The 25,884-nt window shown below is 40.3% G+C and overlaps 1 protein-coding gene across 4 annotated transcripts in view; it reads right to left on the bottom strand.

Moving 5' to 3' along the window:
- SPATS2L (spermatogenesis associated serine rich 2 like) overlaps positions 1-25,884 on the bottom strand; it is a 226,670-nt gene that overhangs the window by 109,041 nt on the left and 91,745 nt on the right. For all 4 annotated transcript variants that reach the window (XM_006152991.3, XM_014589532.2, XM_014589531.2 and 1 more), the window contains one exon: positions 14,422-14,482. In XM_006152991.3, the coding sequence (XP_006153053.1) occupies positions 14,422-14,460 (39 nt within the window). In that variant the 5' untranslated portion in view covers positions 14,461-14,482. The remainder of the gene's footprint in view (positions 1-14,421; positions 14,483-25,884) is intronic.

Here is a 25,884-nt window from a genome sequence, read left to right as displayed (position 1 = left end):
CACATGTGTATGCTTGTCTAAAGTAAAACTATTCTAGAGAGTATTCTCTCTTTTTAAGAATATTACAATAGTCTATGGTTCTATAACGTACCACAAACTTTGTGTCTTACAACAACAACAACAAGAAAATCTGTTATTTTTCACTGCTTGTAGGGGTCAGGAATTTGGGAAAAGTTTGGCTAGGTGAGTCTGCCTTGGGATCTCTCATGAAGAGATGGTGGGTGAGAGGGATGCTGGGGAAGATGGGTTCTGGCTGCCATTTCTTTGTCTTCATGTGATCACAAGACTTCTCCAAGTGGCCTCTCTCTCTTTTTCTCCCTCTCATGATCAAGTGTGTTTATGCACAAGAGGGATAAGGAGAGAGAAGGAGGAGAGAGATTTTCCGAGGTCCCCTTGTATAACTATAAAATGGCTGCTATTAGAAGCAGTCCCTAGGTTGCATGGTGCTTAAGTGTGCTAGACTTGCACATGGCTGACTGCTGTTCGAGTCCTGGACCTGGTGGCTTTCTCTCTCTCTCTCTCTCTCTCACACACACACACACACACACACACACACACACACACACACTGTTCCTCTCTGGTCAAATTAAAATAAATAAATGGACAAATAAAGTTAAATAAAAAATAATTCTTAAAAAAGAAGTAGTCCCTCTAATCTATATTGAGATAAGCAACAGGCTTAACGTGCATTGCATTTCACCCAGTAGGTTAGCATATATTCAATGTAGAGCTGCATGTTACTGATAATTGCTTGATTCTTCCTCATATTTTTCCAGAACTATCAGTTTGATTTGCACATAATTTAGGGCAGGGTGAACCCCTGACTTTCACATATTGCGAGTCTGCTTTCAACCAGCTGGTTACACCTACATAGTATCAAGACTTAGGTAAATACTCTGCCTGGCTACTATTTTTGATGAATTCCATATTTGGATTTATTACTGAAGACAAAAAAATAAAAAAAAAAAAAGCAATGTGATTTTTCACAAGGTATTTTGTTCTTGGTGTTTTCATCAGAATAGTAAACCAAGACCTTCTAATGTATTTTCTGCTTCTAACTTAAACTATTCAGTAAAGTATTTCCTCATTTTCTTTGGAATTTAAGGTCTTCATTTGGGGGGAAAATGGTAACTACTGACATCCACTTTTCCTGTGTGTTTTTCCCCTCTTCACTCACAGAACTTTACAGATAAAGAGTACCATAAAGGCATAAATCACTATCTCTCTTTAATCAATACCAGAATAAAGGAGCTAATTACCCTCAGAACAAGGGAGTTAAGTCAATCCCTAAATTATATGAACCTTGGTTATTACTTCACTGTGGTGTAGAGGATGCAGACGATCTAAACATCATGGAAAATGAGAACACAGTCCCTCTTGGAGAGGAGTTTATTTGTTCACCTGTGTATCTTTTTTCATTTTAACAGGTTTGGCCAGTTTAAAAAAGGCACACTGGTTTAAATGTCAGTCAAAATTGTCATCTTACTACCAGGATCATGTTTTCCCAGTGGTTTTATGAGTTTGTTTGCTTTTTTCTCTAAAGACAGTAAAGACAATTAAAACTAATTTCTGGATTCAGCCTTAGCTAGATAAATAAAATTACAATTTGATCTAACAAAAGTAAAATAAATAAAAACAAAGAACATTAACAACTGTCCATCAATGGGTGAATGGATAAAGAAAATGCAGCATATACAGTGGAACATTACCTAGACTTCAAAAGAAGAATGTTTTCAATGTAAGACAACATGACAATGTGGATGAACCTGGAGGACATAATGCTAAGTGAAATAAGTTAATTACAGGACAAATACTGCAGGATTCTATTTATATTATATTTTAGATATCTAAAACAGTCAATTTCATAGAAGTAGAGAGTAGAATGGCATTTCCTAGGGCCTGGAGGGAGGGGGATAATGGGGAATTGCTTTTCTAGTAGGTATAAAGTTTGTTATACGTGATGAATAACTTCTTAGAGGCATTCTTTCTGCAGTTTACAATACTGTACTGTGCACTTAAAGGCTGGATAAAGAGGGAGCCAGCAGGTGGCATGGTGGTTAAGAACTGGACTTCCACATGGCTGACCATAGTTTGAGTCCTGGATCTGGTGGCTTGTTTTCTCTCTCTCTCTCTCTCTCTCTCTCTCTGTCTCTCTCTTATGAGTGCATGTGCCCTATAACAAGTTTAAAATAAATAAATTAATAGATTAATTAAATTAATAGCTCTTATAAAAAATACTGGTTAAGAGGGTATTAAGTGAAAAGTATTCTTACCACAATTAAAAAAGAAAGAAAAAACATTAACATTCAGTTATGTCATTAATCAACCATCATTTCAACATATTTTTATAGAAAACTATCTTCAAGGATTGAAAGGCAGAGTTCCGAGGGGTCCTGAAGACTAGAGGGCATCAGAAATGCTGTGCCAGAGAACCATGAAACTGAAAGATGGTTTAATGAATTTCCTATATTTCACAAGAAACCAAAGAATGCACAGATTATGTACTACATTTACACTGAGCAGCTAATCTGTATCAGAACTGCTATGGTTTAGATAATGGCTTGTCCCCAGGAGGTTCATATTTTAAATCTGTTCCCCAGTTTAACGGTGTTGGGAGGTAACAAGACTTTTAAGAGGTGAGGGCTCATGGGATCGTAGAGGCAGCATCCTCATGAATGGATTAATGCTATCCTATGAGACGGAGTTCTAGCTCATATGTGAAGGGATAAGTACCGATGTGAAGGGATACATACCCACAAGAGGGAGTTGTTACAACAGAAGACAACAGCACCAGGTCTCTCTCTTTACACACTTCCTTTTAACTCACTGTCTGTGTGCTATGTTATGACAGCCTGATGCCGGCCCCATACCTTTGGATTTTTCCAGCCACCAGAACTGTAAACAAATAAACCACTAGTCTGTATAAATGACCCAGTCTCAAGTATTCTGCTAGTAACACAACAGCAGAGTAAGAGAAGGACCAAGGCTGGCACCCAAGTTCTCTAATCCGTGGCACTGTACTCTTGTGAGTCTTTCACGGTGCCTATGAGGTTAGAAAGGCTGTGGGTTCATCCACTCTTAGAGTCAGAAAGGATTCTGAAGATCATCTAGGTGTATTTCCTCATTTAGAAGATAAAGACACTGAAGCCAAGAGAGCAGACACAATGTACTGTCACCGGTTTACAGTAAAATAGTTTTTCTTTGTTATGAGGTTAGAAAGGCTGTGGGTTCATCCACTCTTAGAGTCAGAAAGGATTCTGAAGATCATCTAGGTGTATTTCCTCATTTAGAAGATAAAGACACTGAAGCCAAGAGAGCAGACACAATGTACTGTAGGACACTGGTTTACAGTAAAATAGTTTCTCTTTGTTACTTTAACTGTGGTTAGAACCAGAGCATACTTTTAATAGAAAGTAAGATTGCTGTATTGTTGTTTACCCTAGCAGCTGGGAAAGTTCCCCACACAAATGGCACTATGGTTCTGCTGGCTAAAGGGAGAGGAATTCTAGAGTTTGCATTTAAATTTACAATTACTTTATAATGGTGGTTTCGAACACTTAATTCACTCTCTTGCTTTTCTTCTACGACAGAACTTCAAAACAAGAATTCAATTTCCTTTTTAAATATAAAATTCTGCTATATTCTTGAGTTTTATTTTATGGTGGCTGTGGAAATCTATAGCAGGAAGCAGAGCTGACTGCTGCCCAGCTACCCGCCCCCACCCCACCATTGCATTTGCATCCCAATAACAACTGAGGTGATAGGGTACAAGTGAGAGCTCATTTTTTTCTTTTCTTTTTTTTTTTTTTTTTTTGGAGAGAGGCTATAGGGCATGTGCACTCACTGAACAGACAGTGAGAGGCATAGAGACAGAAAGTGAAAAATCACCCCCCATGGGGGATGGCCATGCCACAATCCCTTCTCCTCCATTCTCCTCTTGGGATCTGAGCACACATGCACACTTGCCCAGAGTGAGTTCAAGCTGCCAGGTCCGGGACTTGAACCACAGTTGACTACATGGGAGTCCAGCAACATGACTATTACATCATCTGCTGGTCCCCTGTGAGAGTTCATTTTTGAGGAACAGGGTCTTTAGCAAAGAATTCTGGTCTGAAGACTCCCTATCAGTTTGCTGAAACTGTCTTAGAACTGCACCACGCATCTGAGACACTTTCTACTCAACTTTCCTTTCTTCTTCCCCTTCTTTCAAACGTGTCAGACCTGGCTGGAAATCTGAAGGGTCTCTCTGTCTGCACCTGCTTCCTCCTCTTTATCTTTTATAATAAGCATGATCACCTCCTTCCCCTCACTCCTACTTCATGGCATCTCTTCTAATCCCCATCTTGGCATCTGTTTCTTGGAGGATGTAAACTAACACCAATATATTTTTTCTAATTATACCTATATTTTCCCCACTGACATTCTACTACTTGCCTCAACCCAGGGAAGCATGTCCCACTTCCTTCTCCTTCCTCCCCACTAGTCAAGAATAGCCATTATAGAATCTTGGCTAGATTATTATATTGAGCTAAATATTGACTAGTAAATATGTGGGGGTATACAGTCTATGATTATTCTAAGTGCTATTAACTACACAAATAAATTAAAAGCCCATTTCTGCTTATAAGGAGTGTCTAATCAAGTGATGGAGACATGACTTAGAGATAAAAGGTGGCTTTAATAACCATATGAGCAGTGTACAGAATTCAAGTGCTTGATCCACCTCTCCATCCAAACAGATCTGCAGTGTGCAAGGTCATAAGAAACCATTGTTGCAGCCTTCTTATTTTTTATCTGTAAAAACTGTATAATTTAATATGAAGGATCATTGCGAGAAATAACTAGAATGTTGGTAAAGTACCTATAAATTCCAAGGGATTGCCAACAGAGGTTACTTTTTCCTGCTGCCAAAGATTTCGTTTTTGACATGCTCTTGTATTTGTTAGCATTAACCATCTATCTTCTCTGTACCTCTCAGACACAGTGCAAAAGGGACACGATGAAAATCTGGGGGAAGAGGAGGGCAGGAAAAGCAGGACAGAAATACTGTGAATTCCAATCATGTAGCTTAGAAAAAGCAATGCGATGCTAATCCTGCAATAGTAAATTTCTTCTTATCCCCTGAAACCGATGCTGACATTTCCATTTATTCATTCAGTTCTTTTAGACTCCTTGTCAAATCTCTTCTAGTTGCCAAGCAACAATAACAGCAGTTCTGTACATAAGCATTAGGCAATAACTATTGTCTATGTTTCTCCTTTCTCTGAAAGGGAAATTTAATGACCCTTTCCTATGAGAAAATGATGACAAGAATCTGTCCACAGTGAAATCAGAAAACGGTGTGGCTTGTGTTCTCACTGTTGGAATCCAAGGGTTAGGCTAAACTGACTTAAACACTCTGGCAAAATTATGGAATTAAGATTTGCTCCAAAGCTTGCGTGGTTTGTTCTTTCAGAACAACTGGATATCATTAAACCTTGTCCTAAATCCCATGAAACGAGTTCTTTGTAAAATGAAGTTAATATTTTAAAGATGTATGAAGATGGGCTTCTTCTGTACTCTCTGAGCCTGCTAAAACCTACTTCATCAAATGCTTCTTTTTTCTGACCATGCTCTATCTAAAGATTTGAACTACATTTCAGTCTTTGTAAAACACAGATCAAGACAGTTACAGAAATATGATAACAAATGGGACACATTTATTATAAAATAATAGAATACCTTTCCACTTGTTGTGGACAGACTATCAGACACAGAAATATAAACATTTTTATTTTATTTTATTTTCTGTTTTTGCCATAGGGCACGTGCGCTGACCAGAGAAAGAGAGTGAGAGGGAAAGTGAGAAATCTCTCCTCCCTGACCCTGGGGGATGGCCACACTGCAATCCCTTCTCTTCCATTCTCCCCCTGGGATTTTGGACATGCACACACACACACACACACACACACACACACACGACTCAAACTGTGGTCAGTCATGTGGGAGTTCAGTGTTATAACTACCATGCTACCTCCTGGCCCACATGAACATTTTTCCATTGCAAGTCATCTGTAGACATGCTGAAGATGACAGCTCTTTGTGCCCAACATGGACAAGAGATTCTTCTCCCCCTTTCCAGTACCCCTCCTTCATTTTAATGACTCTCTACGATTATTGTTTATAACCCAATTTACCTCTATAACTTTTCACAGCTCTAAAAGCTATTCGGAATAAGTGGCACAGCTCAGCACTGATATTACACACCCAGCTATTCCCCATTTCCATAACATCATATTGTCTAGTCTCACTTATTTTTTGTCAAGCTCAGCAATAGCTATAAAAGTTTGAAAAAGTCAAGTCCACTTTATGTTCTTTTTCTCATTTGGGCTTTTAATTTTTTTCTGTCTAATCTTGGTTCTATTTGAGTTTAAATTTTGAACTCCCAACAAAAATGTTAACTAGAGCTCTTCTTCCTTTTTTTTTTTTGGAGAGGTGTTTTTGCTATAGGGCACGTGCGCTCTCCAGAAAGACAGAGACAGAAAGACAGAAAGCAAGAAATCACCCCCCAGGGGAGATGGCCACACTTCTCCATTCTCCTCTCGGGATCTTGGGCACGCATGCACATACACCCGGCGTGAGTTTAAGCCACCGGGTCTGGGACTCGAACCGGTCGACTACATGGGAGTTCAGTGACATAGCCATTACACTAACTGCTGATCCCCTCTTTTTCCATTTTTTAACAATAAAATAAAAAGATAAGCTCCCCCCAGATCTTTTATAGTTCATATTATTAAGAGATTATATTTATTATTGTATTTGATGACTCTGCGACATAGGTTTTCTTATCATGTCCAATCTACAGAGCAGGAAACTGAGGCCTAGAGAATGTAAGCAACTTACCCAAGGCTGTTCAAGTAATAACTGTGAAGCTACTGGATCACCAAAAAAGTCATGACATATTTTTCTATGTGCTTCTATGCAAAAATGTGTCATGACTTCTCTGACAACCTACTCCAAAATCCATACTCTTCCTATAAGCTTACTTCACTGGAGATTATTTCCCAAGTGTACTTAAGGTGACTTAGGGATCACTCATTATAGGGACTAGGTATCAGTCCATAAATGAACAGTCGGCAGATAGTAACCCCTTTTACAAACAAGAGTCCCCTTTACTTTCCATTACCAAGTTTTATTGCTGAATTATGTTCTATTTAAACTGCTTTATAAGAATGCAAGAAAACTATCTGACTAAAAATTCTATTTCACCTGTACTAGTTCTAATAACCCTTTCTTTCTTTTTTGGAGAGATATTTGCTTAAGGGCACATGCACTCACCAGAGGGACAGAGAGAGACAGAGAGACAAAAAGTGAGAGATCATGCCCTGGGGGAATGGTCACTCTACAGTCCTTTCTCCTCCATTCTCCTCTCAGGATTTTGGGCATGCAAGCACATGTACCTAGCATGAGTTTCAAGCTGTTGGGTCCAGGACTTAAACTGCAGTCGACCACGTAGGAATTCAGTGCCTTAACCACTACACTTGCCCCTAATAATCCTTTCTTATTCAATTATGAATTACATTAAAATTTTGAGTCCCCGAATTATCTTGGTATCCAAATATTCCACACAGGAAATAATATAATTGTCACTACTGGAGCCCTATACTTAACTCATCTATGAGTTTCCAATCGAATTTTTAAAGAAAACATAATTTAGCAAAGAGATATAAAAAGTGAGTTATGGGTTGGTCCCCTAGTTCAATGGATTAAGCACTGTGCATTTGGAGCTGGATCCTATTTGGCCAACCACAGTTTGAATTTGGCTCTGGTGGCTTGAAAAACATGTCAGGCTCATGTGTGTGCATGCTCAAAATTCTGATGGGAAAAAGAACCCAGAGAAAGAAAAGACTGCAGCAGGACCTACCCCATTATGGGAGCTTTCTCTCTCTTGCTCTCTCTAGCAAGCACATATGTCCTCTAGAATTAAAAGAAAAAATTAAAAATTAATAACAAAAAAAGAAAAGTAAAGAGAAATGAGTTATGCTCTACGAATAAAATCCCAGGTTAGCCCAACGATTTTGTTCTGATCTCTCTCTGTAACAGCGAGACGGTGGGATTTTTTAAATTTTGTGTGTGTGTGTGTGTGTGTGTGTGTGTGTGTGTGTGTGCAGCAGGGTATGGTTGGTTATTCACTAAAAGGCTTCATTTATTATTGTAACTCCTACCTGAGATCACCTGTATTTGATAATCATCTCATAAAGATGCTCTGTAGAACCACAGGTAGTCAACCTAAGTAACCCAAGTTTCTGTTTTTAGAAGTGATTTAAAACATGTTTTATTTAAATAGCAAAGCGAGTACTAAAATGAGATGACATTTCCATTAACCTACATTTCATTTTTCAAGAAGGCTTGAGATTTTGAGGAATGTTCATTCATTTGCTATCCATTCATTTATCTAACTCTAACTGGGGGGTCAACTAGGTTTCTAACCCAAGAACAGTAAGACCCAGACCCTGCCTCCCAGGAACACAGTCTCATGTGGGGGAGATAGCTAGCAATGACCCTGTGTAGAATAAGAGCTGCAGTGGAGAATGCAGAGGACCCCACTGAAATACAGGAAAGAGTGGAAGGGCAGGAGGAAGGAGAAAGGTGACGTCTGAAAGGATTCTGGAAAGGAAGGTGAATGAGGGTGGAGTCCCTGAGGAGGGTATCCCAGATGGAGCGAACTGCCTTTGCCAAAGTGTGGAGGCTGACACAGGCAAGGTCTGGATGCCTGGACTGAAAGGGCTTAGTGGAGGAGTGGCCACAGATAAGGTGTAAAAGCAGACAAAGTCTGATAATGCAGATGATGTATATATGTAAGGAGATTGAACTTTGACTCCAACCATGTTTCCAATTTAAATCATATAGTTATAACCCTACAATGTAAAGATATTTTATTTATTTATATATTTATTTTTGGGGGGAGAGATTTTCGCTATAGGGCGTGTGCATTCACCAGACAGACAGAGAGAGACATAGAGACAGAAAGCGAGAAATCACCTCCCAGGGGGGATGGTCACGCCACAATCTCTTCTCCTCCATTCTCCTCTTGGGATCTTGGGCACGCACGCACATGCGCCGGCCTGAGTTTTAAGCCACCCGGTCTGGGATGCGAACCGCGGTTGACTACGTGGGAGTCCAGTGACATAGCCATTAAGTTAACAGCTGGTCCCTTCAAGATATTTTGAACTAAAAGTCACAAAGTGTTAATTTTAAATTTCAATTATCTTGAGATACTAAACCTTAAGTTATTTGTTCCTCCTCTGGACTAAAAGCTGCATGAAGACAGAAATTATTTCCTTACCAAGTACTTACTCCTAATCAGGTCATCCAGTGGATTGAATTCATCCCACTAGAGACAACTGATGAACTCACTTCATCACAAGGCCTTGATTAAGTATTTAATTTCCCACAGCGTTTGACTAGATATATTAAAAACACTCCATAGATCTGTTTTCTGATCTCTATGAGCATATAATTTAAGACATAACAGTTGTTATTATTCTTAATTTTCAGAACTGAAATGTCATTGCTTTGTATGACAGATTGAGAAACAAACTAATCATAAAAGGGCCATAAAAGCTAATAACTAAAGGAAGTAAGTATACTAAAATAAATCAATGTAAAATTGTAAATGATAAGAAATTTCAGTTGTTTGTTATGATTTATTTTATTGAGTCGGAAAATCTATTAACCTTTTGACACAAGAAGATGGAATTCACTAATTGAGTTAGAGGAGCTCTACCTTCACTGTCATGCAGATTGATAATATTTACAATTTAAACATCACCCTCTTTCAAAGTCATGCCAACATTTTGATAAGTTATCGAAACGCAATGACAAAACACCATCTACTGCTAATATTCACAGGGGTATGTGACAATTTTCATGAAGAGTTGATGAATGTGGCACCTAAACCAATGCATGGAGCCTTTCCTTTCAACTTTTGTGTCTGTGTGCCAACAGATCTGCCTATCTCTCTACTGTTCTGAAGAAGACGCTCCATTGTTGACTGCTAAACCTACCATATTGCTCTGTCTAGTAGGCAACTTTGCAAGGATCAATGACTATGAGTCTGATTCTTTAAAGTGCTTTTTCTTCTCATAGACCAATTTTAGGAGCTGTTCAATCTGTCCATCAACAGACATTTGGAAACGGGCCAGTCTCTGGTTAATACTATGATGCTCAGCCCTGCTTCTCTCACACTGGGGAATACATATTCTCACTTGCGTGTATGGCTGTGAGTCAGGGAGAATACAAAGCCATATAGTCTAAAAAGGGGCACATTTTTCTGCTATAATGTACTCAATGGTAGATAAGTTATAAGAGTTTTATATTAAAATAATATATAAATAATGTTATGGAATAGAGTGGACAGGAGTTTTGCATCAATTTTTAGAGCAATTTAATGTAAGACACCAAAGAAATTATATGTGGCTGGAAATTGGTTTTGACCTTGTCTTCAGAGACTTGTGGTAACATATTTGGTCTGTGCCCTGGGATATTTTGGTGGAAAATTCTGAGAAGCAGCAATATAGTGGAAAGAGCATGGCTTTTTTGTTTATCAATTTGTTACAGATCATGTGCATTCTCTGGTGGAGGAAATGACCATGCTGCTCCCTTCTCCTTCATTGTCCTCTCAGAATTTTGGGTAGGTGCACACATATGCGCAGCATGTTTTTCAAGCTACTAGGTCCTAGACTTGAACTGCACAGTTGGTCATGTGGGATCCAGCCACCTTAACAGCATGCTACCTGGCTGGCCTGGCACAGACTTTGGAAACAGAAACAATTGAATTTAGATCCTTGCTCCTCTACATTTCCTGAGAGCCTGACTTTGAACAAGTCAAGTTTGAACTCAAGCCTCCACGTCCCTATCAAAGTATAAAGTTACTTAATATAAAGATTTGTAACACATGCTGCATAGGTGCTGATGGAGCCAGAGTGAGCTTTTATAAACCATGTCATATTGAGTCATGCTCCTGCTTAAAACCTTTCAATACTATGCCTTTTCACTATTTTTTTTAAGAGAGATTTTCTGCTATAGGATGTGTGCACTCACCAGAGAGACAGAAAGCAAGAAATCATCCTCCAGCAGGATGGCCATGCTACAATCCCTTCTCCTCTAGTCTCCTCTTGGGATTTTGGGCATGCACACATACATGCCCCCAGCATGAGTTTGAAGCTACCAGGTCCAGGACTCAAACCACAGTCAACTATGTAGGAGTCCAGTGACATAACCATTATGCCATGTGCTGGTCCCAATACTATACCTTTTTAATAAAGCCCTACATGGCTCTATTAATGGCTCTAAATCCCTTAGTACATGGAACTCCTTTGACAGTCTGGCAAAACGCATGGGGTTCTTCTCAGGACAATGGAAATCAGTGAAAAAGAAGTCAGATGGGAGTGCAGCAGACTGACATGGGAAAGGTGCTGAGTTTCCATCCCAGGACCTCCCTGAGCATGTAGGTGCCCATCATCCAGGATGGCTTGAATTAGGGGTGAAGGGTTGGATCGTGGTGTGAAGACCCTATTTAGGGTGCCTCTCTCTCATGGAAGAAATAAACTTTAAAAGGGGGTCAAAAAGCGAGTCTAGGGGCCAGCAGGTGGCATAGTGGTTGGGGCGCTGGACTCTCATGTAGCTGACCATGGTTCAGGTCCCAGCTTAAAACTCATGCCAGTTGTGTGTGTGGGTGTCCAAAATTCCAAGAGGAAAATGGAGAAGGAATTGTGGCATGGCCATCCCCCATGGGGGGTGATTTCCTGCTCTCTGTCTCTCTCTCTCCAGTGAGTACATGCACCCTGTATCAAAAATCTCTCTCAAAGAGAAAGAAAAAAGAAAGAAGTCTAAAATAAATAAAAATAATAAAATCTACACAATTACAAAGGAAACTACTCATATTAAAGTATTAATAAAAAAACAAATTGGTGTTATAAGCAATATATGTACTTTGCTATCAACATACCACATAATACAATAGAGTGGCAGATTCTATAACTACAGTAACTTTGAAGTAGTGAGATACAAACACTTCAGGATATCTGTAACAAATGTAATTTGATATGAAAGTGTCTATAACCTCCAGTTGTGAAAATCACAGGTACTGTTGTGACTTTGTCTACATTCATAACTGAAGAAAATGCTAAATTTCATTTAGATATTAGTGATGACAAACATTTTTTATATGATAATATAAAAATTTATTTGTTCCCATACAAGTTCAGAGACCTCTACAGTTTTTTTGTTTTTATTTTTAAAGAGGTTTTTGCCTTAGGGTTCGTGCGCTCACCAGAGAGAGAGAAAGAAAGACAGTGAGAGGAAAATTGAGGAATCACCCTCCAGGGAAGATGGACACATCACAATCTCTCCATTTTCCTCCCTTGATCTTGGGCACACACACATACGTGCCTGGCGTGTGTGTCATTTTTGAGCCACTGGGTCTGGGACTTGAACCATGGTTGGCCATGTGGTAGTCCAGCCACATAACTACTACACTATCTGCTGGCCCCAGACCCCTAAATTCTGCCCATGAATCTTGGATGGTAAAGGACCCAGGTAAAGAGCCAATATTCAAAAAGAGTACTCTTGCCCTTATCTTCCATCACCATCCCCTCTGCCTGGCACGCTTTGGCCACACCAACTACTTGCTCTTCAAACACATTCAACTAAGTTCATCTTAGGCATCTGCTTTCCCCCCCTACATGCTGAATTCTCTGCCCTTGTTTTTTTGTGTGGTTGATTTTTCCTTGACTTTAACTCAACTCCAATATCAACTTCTCTAAGACGGTTTCCTTTCCTACCCCGTGCTTTTTCCCTCCATCACAACACCCTGCTGTGCTTCCCACATAATAGCTGTCACTGTCTGAAATGACTGTTTATTTATTTATTTTTAATTTTTAAAAAACTATTTTAATTTTGTTTGTTTGCTTATTTATTTATTTATTTATTTATTTTAATCTGACCAGAGAGGGCCAGGGCGAGAGAGAGAAAGTGAGAAAGAAAGCAAGCTGCCAGGTCCAGGACTCAAACCATGGTCGGCCATGTGGGAGTCCAATGCCCTTAACCACTAAGCCACCTGCTGGCCCCGACTGTGTTTATTTTTATGTTTTTGTTATTATTCTCTGCTTCTTTGCTCCTAAATGGGAGGGAGCTCCACTGGTGCAGGAAGCATGTTCAGCACCATATCCACAGTATCTGGAACAGTATTGGGATCCTTTGTAGCCTTGCTAAGGAAAAGGAAAAATAATGAGAACTCCTACCTTGTATTTTTGCTGCCCTCAACTGGTTTCCAGTGCAATCGAGGTTGGAGACTGACCCTGCAGAAGGTGACATGGTACTGACCTGGTCCTGCCCAGCCAGGCTCTCCCACTTGGCCATAACAAAGGCAAATCACTCGTAGGGCCTCAGTCCGAGGTGACATGGTACTGACCTGGTCCTGCCCAGGCTCTCCCACTTGGCCATAATAAAGGCAAATCACTCGTAGGGCCTCAGTCCCAATGGTGCCAGATGAAGGGGTTAAACAAATTTATCACCAAGTTCTATAGCTTATGATCATTAAAACCTAACAATATATTGGGCCGGCAGGTGGCATAGTGGTTAAGACACTGGACTGCCACATGGCCAACCATAGTTCAAGCCCCAGACCTGCTGGCTTGAAATTCACACTGGGTGCATGTGTGTTTGTGGTCAAATTCTCAGGAAGAGAATGGAAGAGAAGGAATTGCGGTGTGGCCATCCCCATGGATTCCCTCTCACTGTCTCTCTGTGTGTCTCTCTTTGGTGAGCACATGCGCCCAATAGCATAAACCTCAAAAACACAAAAAGCTAACAGTACGAGGCAGCCAATGTGGCAAGTGAAGGGCTCTGACCCTAAGTGGAGGAAGGGAATAGTTTTCACTCATGAACTCCATGGGGTTGAAAGAAATTTTAAAGGCTCTTACTTAGCATGACCACCTGGCAAACACTGGATATTTCTATGTGAGGTCATCTCTGGATGAGTAATATAAAGCCTAGCTATTGGATACAACCTAGCATGATATTAGAGTATGAACTCTAGACTGGCAATTCCTGGGCTCAAATTTCAGCCTACTAGTTACATAGCTTAGCCAAATTATTTCCGTTTCTCAACTTCCACCTCTGTAAAATGGAAATAACAGTACCCATTTCAAGGGGTTATGGTCAAGATTACATAAGAAAATGGAAATATTATGCTTAACAAACATTCAATAGATGCTACATATTCTTTCTGCTAATTATAACAGTTTACTAGTATGACAAACTTACTAAGTAGCCCCCAAAGCATATTTCCCTTCTCCCATTGTAACTGAATTTTTAGCAGCTAGGGATTGCATTATCAAGCTCGCAGTTTCTGCAAGCCAACACATAACTTGATCTTACCTTTTCCTTGATGTTCACATGGGTATTGAGTTCAGCCATTTTGCTGCTAGTGGAATAAACCCTATAAAAAAGGGGGAGAGGATTAAAGTTTTAAAATTGACTTCTCAATGTGTTATTTTTATGCACTCTTCCAACATAGCAAACAATTTCATTCAGTCATAATCATAAATACCACTTCAGTGTGTAAAAATACTTTCAAGCTAAGCATCTGACTCAGATATGTTCTAAAAGCATGTTGTGATAACTCTGGAAGACAATGTAAAATCTTTTATTCATACTGTATTGACATGAAAACTGACAAAGACAGATGGGAATGCACCCAAACTGTTTCTTCTTATTATGTAAAAGAAAGGTGGTCAAAAACAGAGGAAGGAAAATGTACCTATTTTAGCCAAGCATTGTTTCACAATCCTCTCTGTCGCAAAGCTTGTATCAGCCCCTAGGTAATGTAACAGACATCTATTGGGTATCTCCTGCATGTATGTAAGTATACCAGGCACTACAGAGGGAAACGGGAAAAATGGTTTCTGGTTTTGACATAAGAAACATTTATCTTTTTTTCTTTTTCCCTATCTGGCATTGTCTGACTTCAGATCTTTACACAGTTATTTCTTGTTGTCTATCTCAGCCCCAGTGTCATCTCCTCCAAGAGGCCTTCTTCTGACCACTCTAATGTTACCCCCTGCCCTGCCTCACTCTCCATCAGTACATAACAAATTCTAAAAAGAATAATGAATTTCATTAATTTATTATTATTTTAAAATTTGACTAGAAAGAGTCAAAGAGAGTGAAAAAGAGAGAGAGAAAGAAAGCAGCTGCCAGGTCTGGAACTTGAACCACAGTCCGCCGTGCGGGAGTCCAGCACCTTAATGCACCATGCTATCTGCTAGCCCCACTACATAACAATATTTAAACTTACTTTTCCCTTACTAACATATAAGAATAACCTTCCAGATCAATACATATATGCATTCATCATAATTTTTAGTGACCATAAATACATGATCTACTTTGAAATGAATTCATATCTTTCATAATTAATCCTATATCTTTGTTTTCCTAAACTCTTCAAGTTTTCTGCTTTTGGCGTCCAATCTTCTTTGTGAAGGGGCCCTCTCTGAGAAGATCCGTGTTTCTGACATCAAGCCATAGTGTTTTCTTTTCCCTCATCTGGTCAAAATCTTTCATTGTTATTATGAAAGTTAGATCTTAAGTCTTTAATAGTTTCAATCTTTTTGAAATAAGAGAATAAATGACTTAAATGCATGAAAAGATCGGTCCAGAAATTAGCAGCTGGGTCAGGCCAAGACATCTATATATACAACCTATTTGCATGTTTGTCAATCAAGAACCACTGTAAGACTGTCCTATATTCTTTGGACTTACAGTGTCCTCACCTCTAGAGATGATAGATATCAGGGATAACTTGCAAAGATTCTTTGATTTTCCCCCACTATTTTCTTTTAAACCTAGGTCTTAAATAAAGCATACATTTAGATTCACTACCTTTTGCTAATTTTAGGATGAAAGTTTGATAATATGCATCATTAACTGTATTACCAAACTATTTTCAAATGGGAATCCACATAGGCATATTATCAAATATTAAGAACAGTACGATATTATTTTAGAAGTTTCTAAATGATACTGCCACTGACACATGCATTTGGGCACCCTAGCAGAAAAGACCCTGCATCCTCGCTCCCAGTAAGGCAGCCTTTCTCATACGGTCTGCAAAGACTGTCCACTCCGTTTGAAACAGCTCCCACGCCTTCCAAATGGTCAGTTCTGTATTCTTGAACTATATACTTGGCACATAGGAGACAGTAAATAATACGAACTGGCAAATAATACCTGAATCTTATTCACACTTCTTCGAGCTCCTGAAAGTTACCAGTAAAAGACAGAATTTTTTTTTTTGGAGAGGTTTTTGCCCTAGGGCACTTGCACTCGCCGGACAGAGAGAGACAGAGAGACAGAAAGCAAGAAATCATCCCCAAGGGGGATGGCCACGCTGCAATCCCTTCTCCTCCATTCTCCTCTTGGGATCTTGGGCATGCACGCACAGGCGCCCGGCCTGAGTTTTAAGCCACCGGGTCTGGGACGCGAACTGTGGTCGACTATATAGGAATCCAGCGACATAGCCATTACAGTAACTGCTGGTCCCCAAGACAGAATTCTTTTCTGATTATCTCAAACAATGAACAGTCACAGGGTATGAGGTAAAAGAACAAATAACGAAGTGTTTTTATTTGTAAGCCAAGGATGAAAAGTAAAGCCTTTGACAAAAAAATTAAAAAATAAAAGTGTTGGATCCTTTCAAGGAGAAACCATTTATATTTATTTTAAAAATAAAAATCAAACAAAATGATTAAGTTAATGCCCCCCCCCCAAAAAAAAAGTGAAGCCTTTGGTCAGCCACTGCAGTGTCATGATATCTGAAGACTTTCTGCATAGCTGATGTGCACATTCAAATAAAACTATAATATGTGAATATATATTATATATACATGGATTTTCTAGTGTGTGACGGTAGTGTGTGTGTGTACAAAAGTGGAATTGGAGGAGAGGAACATTTATGAAACTGTGAAGAACTGAATAGTGACAGATGGAGTTGGGGCCATTTGTTAAGACAGACCTGTGAGCCACAATGCCTGTCATTAGGCTAGATGAGCTGAATCCTCTAGACTAGATAAGCTGAAGGGAGATGTTTAACGTTGCCATTACAGATGTGTGAAATCTGACAGAAAATTTTTTTTGTTTTTGCATCTAGGCTTTGAAGCCTAAGATTTAGGTGTGCAGCATTTTCTTCCTTTCCTTTAATACCAAAGGGTGCAGAGTGGAGGGGAGAGAAAGCATTTCCCAAAGGGCCCTGGTCATGCCACAATCCCCTTTCTTCCATTCCTTCCTCCCATCAGGACCCTGGACATGTGCATGCAATGTGCCAGGCACGTTTTTCAAGCTGCCCAGTGCCAGAATTCACACTGTGGCCAACCATGTGGAATCCGGCTCCCCATACCCAGCGCTTACCCCCTGTGCTTAGGGGCCAGACCAGCGTGCAGCACTGTCTAAGGCTGGAAGTGTTATAATCCACGGAGGACTCAGGGAGGAATTCCACTGAGGACAGAACATTCCTGCAATCTGAGGAAGTAGTAGCAGCAGATCATGAGCTATATTCATAAGACAAAATACACAATGCACACATACCTCGGTAATTCCCTTCCTTTTTCACCTCAACGTCTAACTCAAGGAAGACTCTGGTACTGATGCCAGAAAGATTCATCACAATGTTTTGTTTGTTTGTTTTTGTTTTGTTTTTTGTAGCAGGAAAATGTGGACTTTTGCTTGTTTGTTTTCCACGTGGAAGGCTGTCTCTACAGGCTGTGCCTTCCAGGTGTACCCCAAACCCTCTCCGCATCTGCTGTCTGGTGTGTTAACAGAGAGATTGAGAAATTGGCCACAACTCCAGCTGTGGAAACTAGTTGAAGGGTTTTAATCTAATCAGATAATAAATTTGGCTTCCCTTAAAGAAGGAAGGGTTTAAGTGTCTAGTCAAGTGGGTTTTACTGATAAGGTCTAGCCCTGGGAAATTGGGAGGGGTAAACTGATCATCAGTGTGCCCTACAGGCCTCTGTCTGTGTCCAAACCTCCAGCGGGCACTAGTCCCTCTGGAAGGTGACAGAGAACGCTGTACCTACCTGCCCACCTGCCTGCCTGCCATCATGCGTTTGCTACATGTCTGGAGCGGACTCCCTCTTCCCCAGGAAAACGAAGCTATGAAGCTGTGTGTTGTCCCTATTCTGGGATTTTGTTTTCTGCTATGAACTGTATCTTGCCAGTCAGCTCAACTTAATTAGTATCTTTTTTTTTTTTTTTTAAGGTTTTCACCACAGGGTGCATGTACTTGCGGGGTGGGGGTGAGAGAGAGATGGTGAGAAGGAAAGTGAGCAGTCACCCCTCAGGAGGAATGGCCATGCCACAATCCAGTCTCCTCTGAGGAGTTTGGGCACACATGCACACACACCCAGAGTGATTTTCAAGTCTCCAGGTCAAGGACTCAAACTTGTGGGAGTCCAGCGCCTTAACCACTCTGCCACTTCCTGCTGGCCCTTAATCTGAATCTTAATTTTCCAACTTAGTGAAAAAACTTTTCCTCCAGGAAACATACTCTGTTCTCCTCCCATGTGCCAGGCCCAGGGTTCAGCAATGTGAAACCCCAGCCTTCTGAGCTGCAGACATCTAGGTTAGCCTGAGAAGCCTCTAATGAATGTGGGAACTTCTAGGTCCTACACCAAGTGATAGCTATTTGGGGACAACAGGCCTTTCTATTCCTTCACACTGTGCCTGGTCTTCACACTTGGGGGGATCATGGCTGGGCATGACTGATGCACACACCTTAACAAGCGCTGATCACAAGAGCTTTATGTCTAAAGGCTAGGTACAGAGATCTCTGACTTTCTGGGAAAGAACCTGGTTTCTAATTCCTATTATCAACTAAGACTCTTCTTGATGCACTGAGAGGTGGCACAGTGGTGGTGTAGTGAGACCTGCATGGGAGAATTCCAGGGTCACATCCTGAGACCTCCTGCTACAAGCCGGGTGGCAGAGACTGGGGTGCAGCAACACTGTTGAGGGTGCCTGTCTCTCTACCTATCTCCTGGGAGAAATGAATGAACAAACTTATAAAAAAAAAGTTGTTAAAACAGATGAATTATTGAGGCCTAACTATTCAAATCTATGGATACATGGTTCCATGCATATAAATTCATCAATATAAAATTAAGTTAGCCAGAAATATAACTCCTGATGTTGATGTAATATTTCAGTCACTTAAGTATTACTTTACACATTTTTTCTTAAAATTGTAATTTAGACTTTAGTAATAGCAACACAAACATACATGGATTTCATCTACTTTTTATATACATCCTAGAGAAAAATAAAAATCAAGGAAATTGCTAAAAGTTATTAGAGAAGACATCAATCACAAAGAAAAGGGTTTCACCAGTTTAATAGATCATCTATATGCTTCTCCATTGTACAATTAATAAGCCACAAATAGGGTTACTGCCGATCACTTCAAGAGCAAAGTTATATCAGATTGAACTGCTCATTGAGCAAAAATCTTACTTAGTATGAATTAATACCAGTTAGAAAACCTATTAATTAATTAATTAATTTATTTATTTATTTTTAATGATAGCAAGGGGCAACCTCACAGGGTCTCCACAATGTCCTGATTCCCTTTCTCCAGTGTTACAGCTCCTCTTGGGATTTGGGGCACCTATGTGTGTGTGTATCCTGTGTTTTTGCTTTTTTTTGTTGTTTTTAATTTAGATTTTTGCTATAGGGCATGGGGGCTTTCAGCAGAGGCAAAGAGAGACAGGGAGACAGAAAGCAAGAAATAACTCCCCGGGGGGAGATGGCCATGCCGCAATCCCTTCTCCTCCATTCTCTCAGGGCTTTGGACACACATACACACATGCCCAGTATGAGTTTTAAGCCACAGTGTCTGGGACTTGAACCATGTTTACTACAGCTATGTAACCGCAGTAGTAATCTGCATGGCATCTGCTGGTCCCCACTCTGTGTTTTTAAGTTTACCTGATGATTCCAGACTTGCAGGGCACTGCTTTACCACTGTACTACAGTGGCTGGACCAATTTTTTTTTTAAAGAATTATTTAATTTTATTCATTATTATTATTATTTTAACTTGGCCAGAGAGGGAGTGAGAAGAAAAGTGAGAAAGCAAGCCACCAGGTCCAGGACTAATCTGTGGTTGGTCATGTGGGAGTCCAGTGCCTTAACCACCATGCCACTTGCTGTCTCTGGACCAATTTTTAATGCAAAATAAACTAAATAGTAGAAATTCTGGCAAGTATACTTGTTTCAGCATTTCTAATTGGCTACTGTAGGAAACCACAATATGCTACCCCCAAATATACTTCTTTGGCATTTTTTGAGATAGGTACTCAGAGGAGCTATAGACACAGGAATAGATCTGACACTAGAAAGTCTTATGTTGGGGAGTGGTCTGGCATCTGTAGGGGAAATTTACATTAGTGAAGTAAACAGTGGATACAAATAGGCTTTTTTTTTTTTTGAGGCTCCCTTATCTGAAATGTCTGAATCTATATATTTTAGAAAAGATTAAATGGACATCATGCCCAGAGCACCATGGGATCTGAGCGTTTACAGTGAAATCTGTTTGCAGAACAAGACAGACTTTGCTCTGCATGCCTTTCCTCCCCTCACCCTCCCAAACCTGTGGCCCCACTCCCTTCCCCCACAGACTCCATGCCTTTATCTCTTCTTGTAGTCTTCCGATGACATAAAAATCTCCTTCCCTGGACCCTTCTTTGAGTCTCCTATTTTGTGGCTCCATGTACACATGCACATGATCAATCGGTATACATGCTGTTTTATTCTTTTTCATCTAGGATCAGTTTGTTTTATAGACTCAAACTCTCAAAACTTAGGGTGGGGATGGAATTCCCTTCACAACTACAATACAATTCAATGACGTTTCATATGTATGACAATCTAATTAATTACCAAATTCCAATTCCAATGACCGCATTCTCATGCAACCGTATAAAACATGAAAAGTTAAAGTGTTGGAATGCTGCATCGCTTTCTAACTTTCTTATTTACATTTTCCCCTCCCCTCCTTTTTTTTTTTTTTTTTTCAATGCAGTTTCACTTTTGTTTCTCTGAAATCTGTTACCACTCTTAGATTCACTTTCTGATTCTCAGGTATTACATCACTTTGTTTAAACTGGATTTAGGGAACCAGAGAAAATACACAAGAAACTTCATTAAAACCATGATTTAAACCATCTTTTTTTTTCAAGGCCATTTACGCAAAGTTTTCTCGTGATCTGTAAAAACATAAAAATCATACTGCCTCTTTGGGCCTGTTTATTAGAATATTTCATAAATTGTCATCATGGAAGCTGTAGGGGGTAGATAAATGCCAAATGCCAGGATATAAGGCTATGTCACCCCGAAATGTACTTCTCTGATATATTTCAAGATGATTAGTCCCAGCAGCTGCAGATAGAGGATTACCTTTAAAAAGCAATCCCTTTGTAAAAGAAATTTACAACTCTACCCAACAGTGAGCAGGGCATGCAAGCAGGGTTTTACTGAGCTCCCTCTTATCTGTGCAGAAAAAAACAGGATGACAGCAAGAAGGGGTTTGAGATCTGACACCCGGTCCAGAAAAACAGGACCATCTTTGCATCTCCTCCCCTCGCCCATTTCATAGCTTAACTCAATCTTGTGTTATTTTTTTCCCCTGTATGGTATGAAAACCTTCAATAATTTGGCCCTTCTTTGAGTGTCAGATTTGCTGGACTCTGGAGTACACGTATGCCTGTTAATTTTGAATAAATGTGTTTGCCTTTTTTTCCCCTGTTAAGTTGGTTGTCAGTTTATTTTACAGACTAAAAATCATTGAACCTTCTGCTGGAAAGGAGAAAATTTAACACGTCTCTATGGCCTCTTTTGGATCCTAATCACAACACACAACAGAGTGTCACAGAAGCCTGGATAGATAAATGGGGGGAGCAGTGTCCTACGAACTACATGGTTGAGGAAAGGTCTCTTTACTACTATATTATGATAGCAATAGTAATTAGCACACTTATGGGGAAGTTACAATGTGCCAAGCACTCAAAGTGTTTGACTCACATTTTTCATTTGACTCTTACTAGTCTATAAGGTAAATATCATGATTATTGCCATTTTATGCATGAGGCCCAGAGAGATTCAGTAACTAGCTGAAAGTCCCATACTGGCAGGACCAAAACTGGACCAAGTCTGACTCTGGAGCCTGTGGCTATTGTGCTAAAAACACCTCGATACCATCATAAAGAAGTCATAGGGCTCATTGTCTATGACCTGCAGGAAGAACTCCTCAAGGAGAAATAAACAGACCTGCCTTCTCAGGCAGGACCAGCGTGTGACGCATCCTACAACATACAGGGCACACAAATTGCAGGGCGAAACCATTCAACTCAGGCAGGCCTGGGCAGGAATGGGCTTGTTTTAAGATGATGGCTGTTTTCTTGCAGCTTCCTACCTCAGGTGAGAGTGCAGAGAGCTGCATTTAGTGGGCCCTCAGCCAAGGAATTATTTCCTTGACTCTAACTACCTCCTGGGGGCTCCATGACATTCTAGGGTCGAATGCTTACCTGCTTCTATACTATAAATTAAAGCAATTAAAATGTCTATATGGTCACATAGATCCTGAGATGTTTTCTCATGGTCGCCTCACAGGGTGACAATAAGAAAGTATGCTGTGTAGCGAAGTCAATGGCACGATGGGATCCAGAAAGCAGCCAAAGCCTCTCAGCCAATGCAGCACCCCACAGTGTCCCAGAGCATGAGCTTCTCAAGCCATCTCTACATTTTTGCTTAGTTTAGGGCATACTATTTCCTCTGGAAGAAAGTGCAATATCACACAATAATTTATTTCATTCTCTTACTGCCATTGCTTGGTCCTCAGCAGAGACCAGTGCTCTGAGAGAAAGGAAAACAGGACAGGTAAGTTTAACAGGGAGGCTGGAAAGGTTGCACATCTGTCTACACGGGGAGCCCTTCAACCTGATGGGGCCACAGTATGACCTGAGGCCTCCAGATGTGGAATAATAGGCTGGAGTAAATGACCCCTGTGGTCCTTACTTTAGCTCTCAGGCATTGCAAGTCTGTAAGGTACAAAGGGAGTTGATGGAAACATTTAGCAGCTAAGGTAGCAGAAAGCTAAAATTTGGCCTTAAAAAAAATGCCTCAGATCTACTAGACTATTTCTCTGTCTAGATCACCTTCAAACTAGTGAAGAATTTAACTGTCCAGTTCCCTAAGCACAATCAGGGTTATCTGCATGCCAGCTGAAGAGGAAAATAGCGTCCCTTCTATATTACTGGAACTTGGTCAAAATTTAATATTAGGTAGGTTTTCTCCCTCCCTCCATCTGTCTGTCTACCTACCTATGGACTGTTGACAGAAAATAACCAACTCTAAAAAATGAATAATTAATATGGTTTATTTTTAAGCAGAATATGAGTGACCTAGGCCCAGAGAGGAGGCAAAGCATGCCTTTCGGGGTGATCGGTACAGGGGTTCGTTTTATTTGATTTTGAGAGCAAGAGACAGAATTTGGAATTTAATGAAGAGTTCCATTGCTCTGGGCCAAAAAGGCAGGACATGTGGGGGCTTGTGGTTATAGGTGGGTTTTACAGTTTTTAGGGTGGTGATCGGACAAGGAAGGTTGCTGAGATCAGAAAGGAATATACTGTAACAGCGATAAGGAGGCTTACTATTATAAAGATACTCCAATGCTATGCCAAGGGCAGGATATAGGGAGAATCCTGTTACTAATGGGCCAAAACGGTCTGTCAATATTTGTAGGCATGACTCTCCCTAGGCCCTCTGGAAGGGATCTTGGAAAAACATAAAAAAGCATTCAGACTTCTATCCACAGTATCTATCTATGAAAAGTTCATTTATCATTTCCTCCATGAGACAGAGGAGGAGAGAGAGAAAGGCACCTCCAGCAGGGTCTTCACACTGTGATTCACCCCCAGCATCAGCCAACCAGGATTGTGAGCACCAGCACATGCCTGGAGTGTATTGGGAATCCCTGGGATGCAAAACTGAGGACCTTCCCACGTGACTTCTGTTGTATGGAACATGACATCCCTGCACCAATACTGGTGGCCTAGGTAGGTTTTCTTTCTTTTTATCCCTCTATAATTATTTATTTAATTTTACCTATTATTATTATTATTTAGTTTGCTGTAGGGCACCCATGCTCACCAAAGAGAGACGGAGACAGAAAGAGAGGGAAAGTGAGGAAGCAAGCTGCCAGATCTGTACCCAAACTGTGTCAGCCATGTGGATGTCCAGTGCCTTAATCACCTTGCCACCTGCTGGCCCCCTAGGTAGGTTTTCTATTGATTAACTTTTTGATTGTCTACTCTCTCTCTCTTCCATTTTGTGTCCTCTCCCTTTTCCCTCAATCCTTTGCTAGTCCTTATCTAGCTTTATAATTACTGAGGTTTTATACTCCAAGTCTTTCAGCTCCTTTTTCTGTGGTTTAATTCCATCACCTACAATTCTGTATGCAGTGTCTTGATCCTTAGAGGAAGGTTGTCTTAATTATTAGTCACAAGGACACATAAACAACAAAACAGAATGGTGACTGAAATATGAATTTTATATAAAGACAGATTGTTTTTGTTTGTTTAGTTTCCCAAAAAACCCTCAAGGTTGCATTTTTATTCAAAGACACTTCAGTGTGCTCAACCCACTGTTAGAACAACTTTACTGAAAAGCATTCTTAAGGGCAAATGTCAGAAAAAAAATTTCACATTTAAAAGCTCTGGCTTGGCCTCTTTTGAAAAGAAGGGTTATCCTTTGGTTTAGAAATGTCGCTGCCTACTAAGTCCTTTGTGGGGGGAAAAGAAAGAAAATTGAATGTTTTATTTAAACAGGTCATTAACAGTCAATACTTATTTGAAAAGGCTTGCTTTCAGAGGCAGATAAAAGCTTCCAATCACTTAGAATATCATTTGAGCAGATCCAGGGCAAGATTTGCTGATGCAAGTGTTAGACCTTTATGGCAAACAGCCCAAGCACTCAGGTAGGAGGCAGTACCACCTGCATGGAGCATGCCTGTTGGTGTATATGCTGCCCCTAAAGAGCCAGCAGAGAGGGCACAAAGCATGCTTCCTGGCAGGCCCAGCTTTGCATTTTCCATTTTACTACTGGCAAATGCTTATGAATGAAGATTAACCATTTTTGCATAAAGTGCCAAACCACCTCCCCACAGCAGCAGAATGCAAATGGGAGCAAAAGAGCAAAGGACAGCTAAAATAAATGCAGCAGATCTTAGGCACTGCAAGCACTGGGGAGGACGCATAGCAGGCTTTATTAGCATTCATCTCTGGCATGAGTTTTCTATTTAATTTGAAATTATTTCATTTCATAGGTCTCTGACGGCTAGAGAATATAATAAATGCTTTTTTATAAAAGTGACCTGATGCTGGCTCCTATAAGGATTTGCTTTTGATTGCTAGGCTTTAAAGCAAACATGTGTTTCCATAGAGATGCGGGTGACCTGGACCTGGTGCAAGTACCCACTTGTATCAGCTATTCAATTATGCTCAGTTCTTTTAAGATGCGATGATGTAAGCTCAAGTCTTTAAAATATGCCCATCTTCAGAGATGCCTCAGGAAAGGTGAAGTGGCTGGCGTACGTGAAGCGAAGAAGAGGTTCTGAAGAATAAATTCCACTTTCTCCAAGTACATCGTAATAGTCTTTCTCCTCACAGATCACACTGGTTTGCTCCCCCATCCTCCCCACCACCCACTGAGCAAATCCCAGTCCAGGAGGGGTTTGGACAAAAGATCAAGCACAGTTCTACACACACCCAAGAGCAACAAGTACCTTACC

Source organism: Tupaia chinensis, unplaced genomic scaffold, assembly GCF_000334495.1.
Source record: "Tupaia chinensis unplaced genomic scaffold, TupChi_1.0 Scaffold000361_2, whole genome shotgun sequence".
NCBI classification, from domain to species: Eukaryota; Metazoa; Chordata; class Mammalia; order Scandentia; family Tupaiidae; genus Tupaia; species Tupaia belangeri.
The sequence above is the reverse complement of the archived record's forward strand: the minus strand, read 5'-3'. Positions and strand labels throughout refer to the sequence as shown.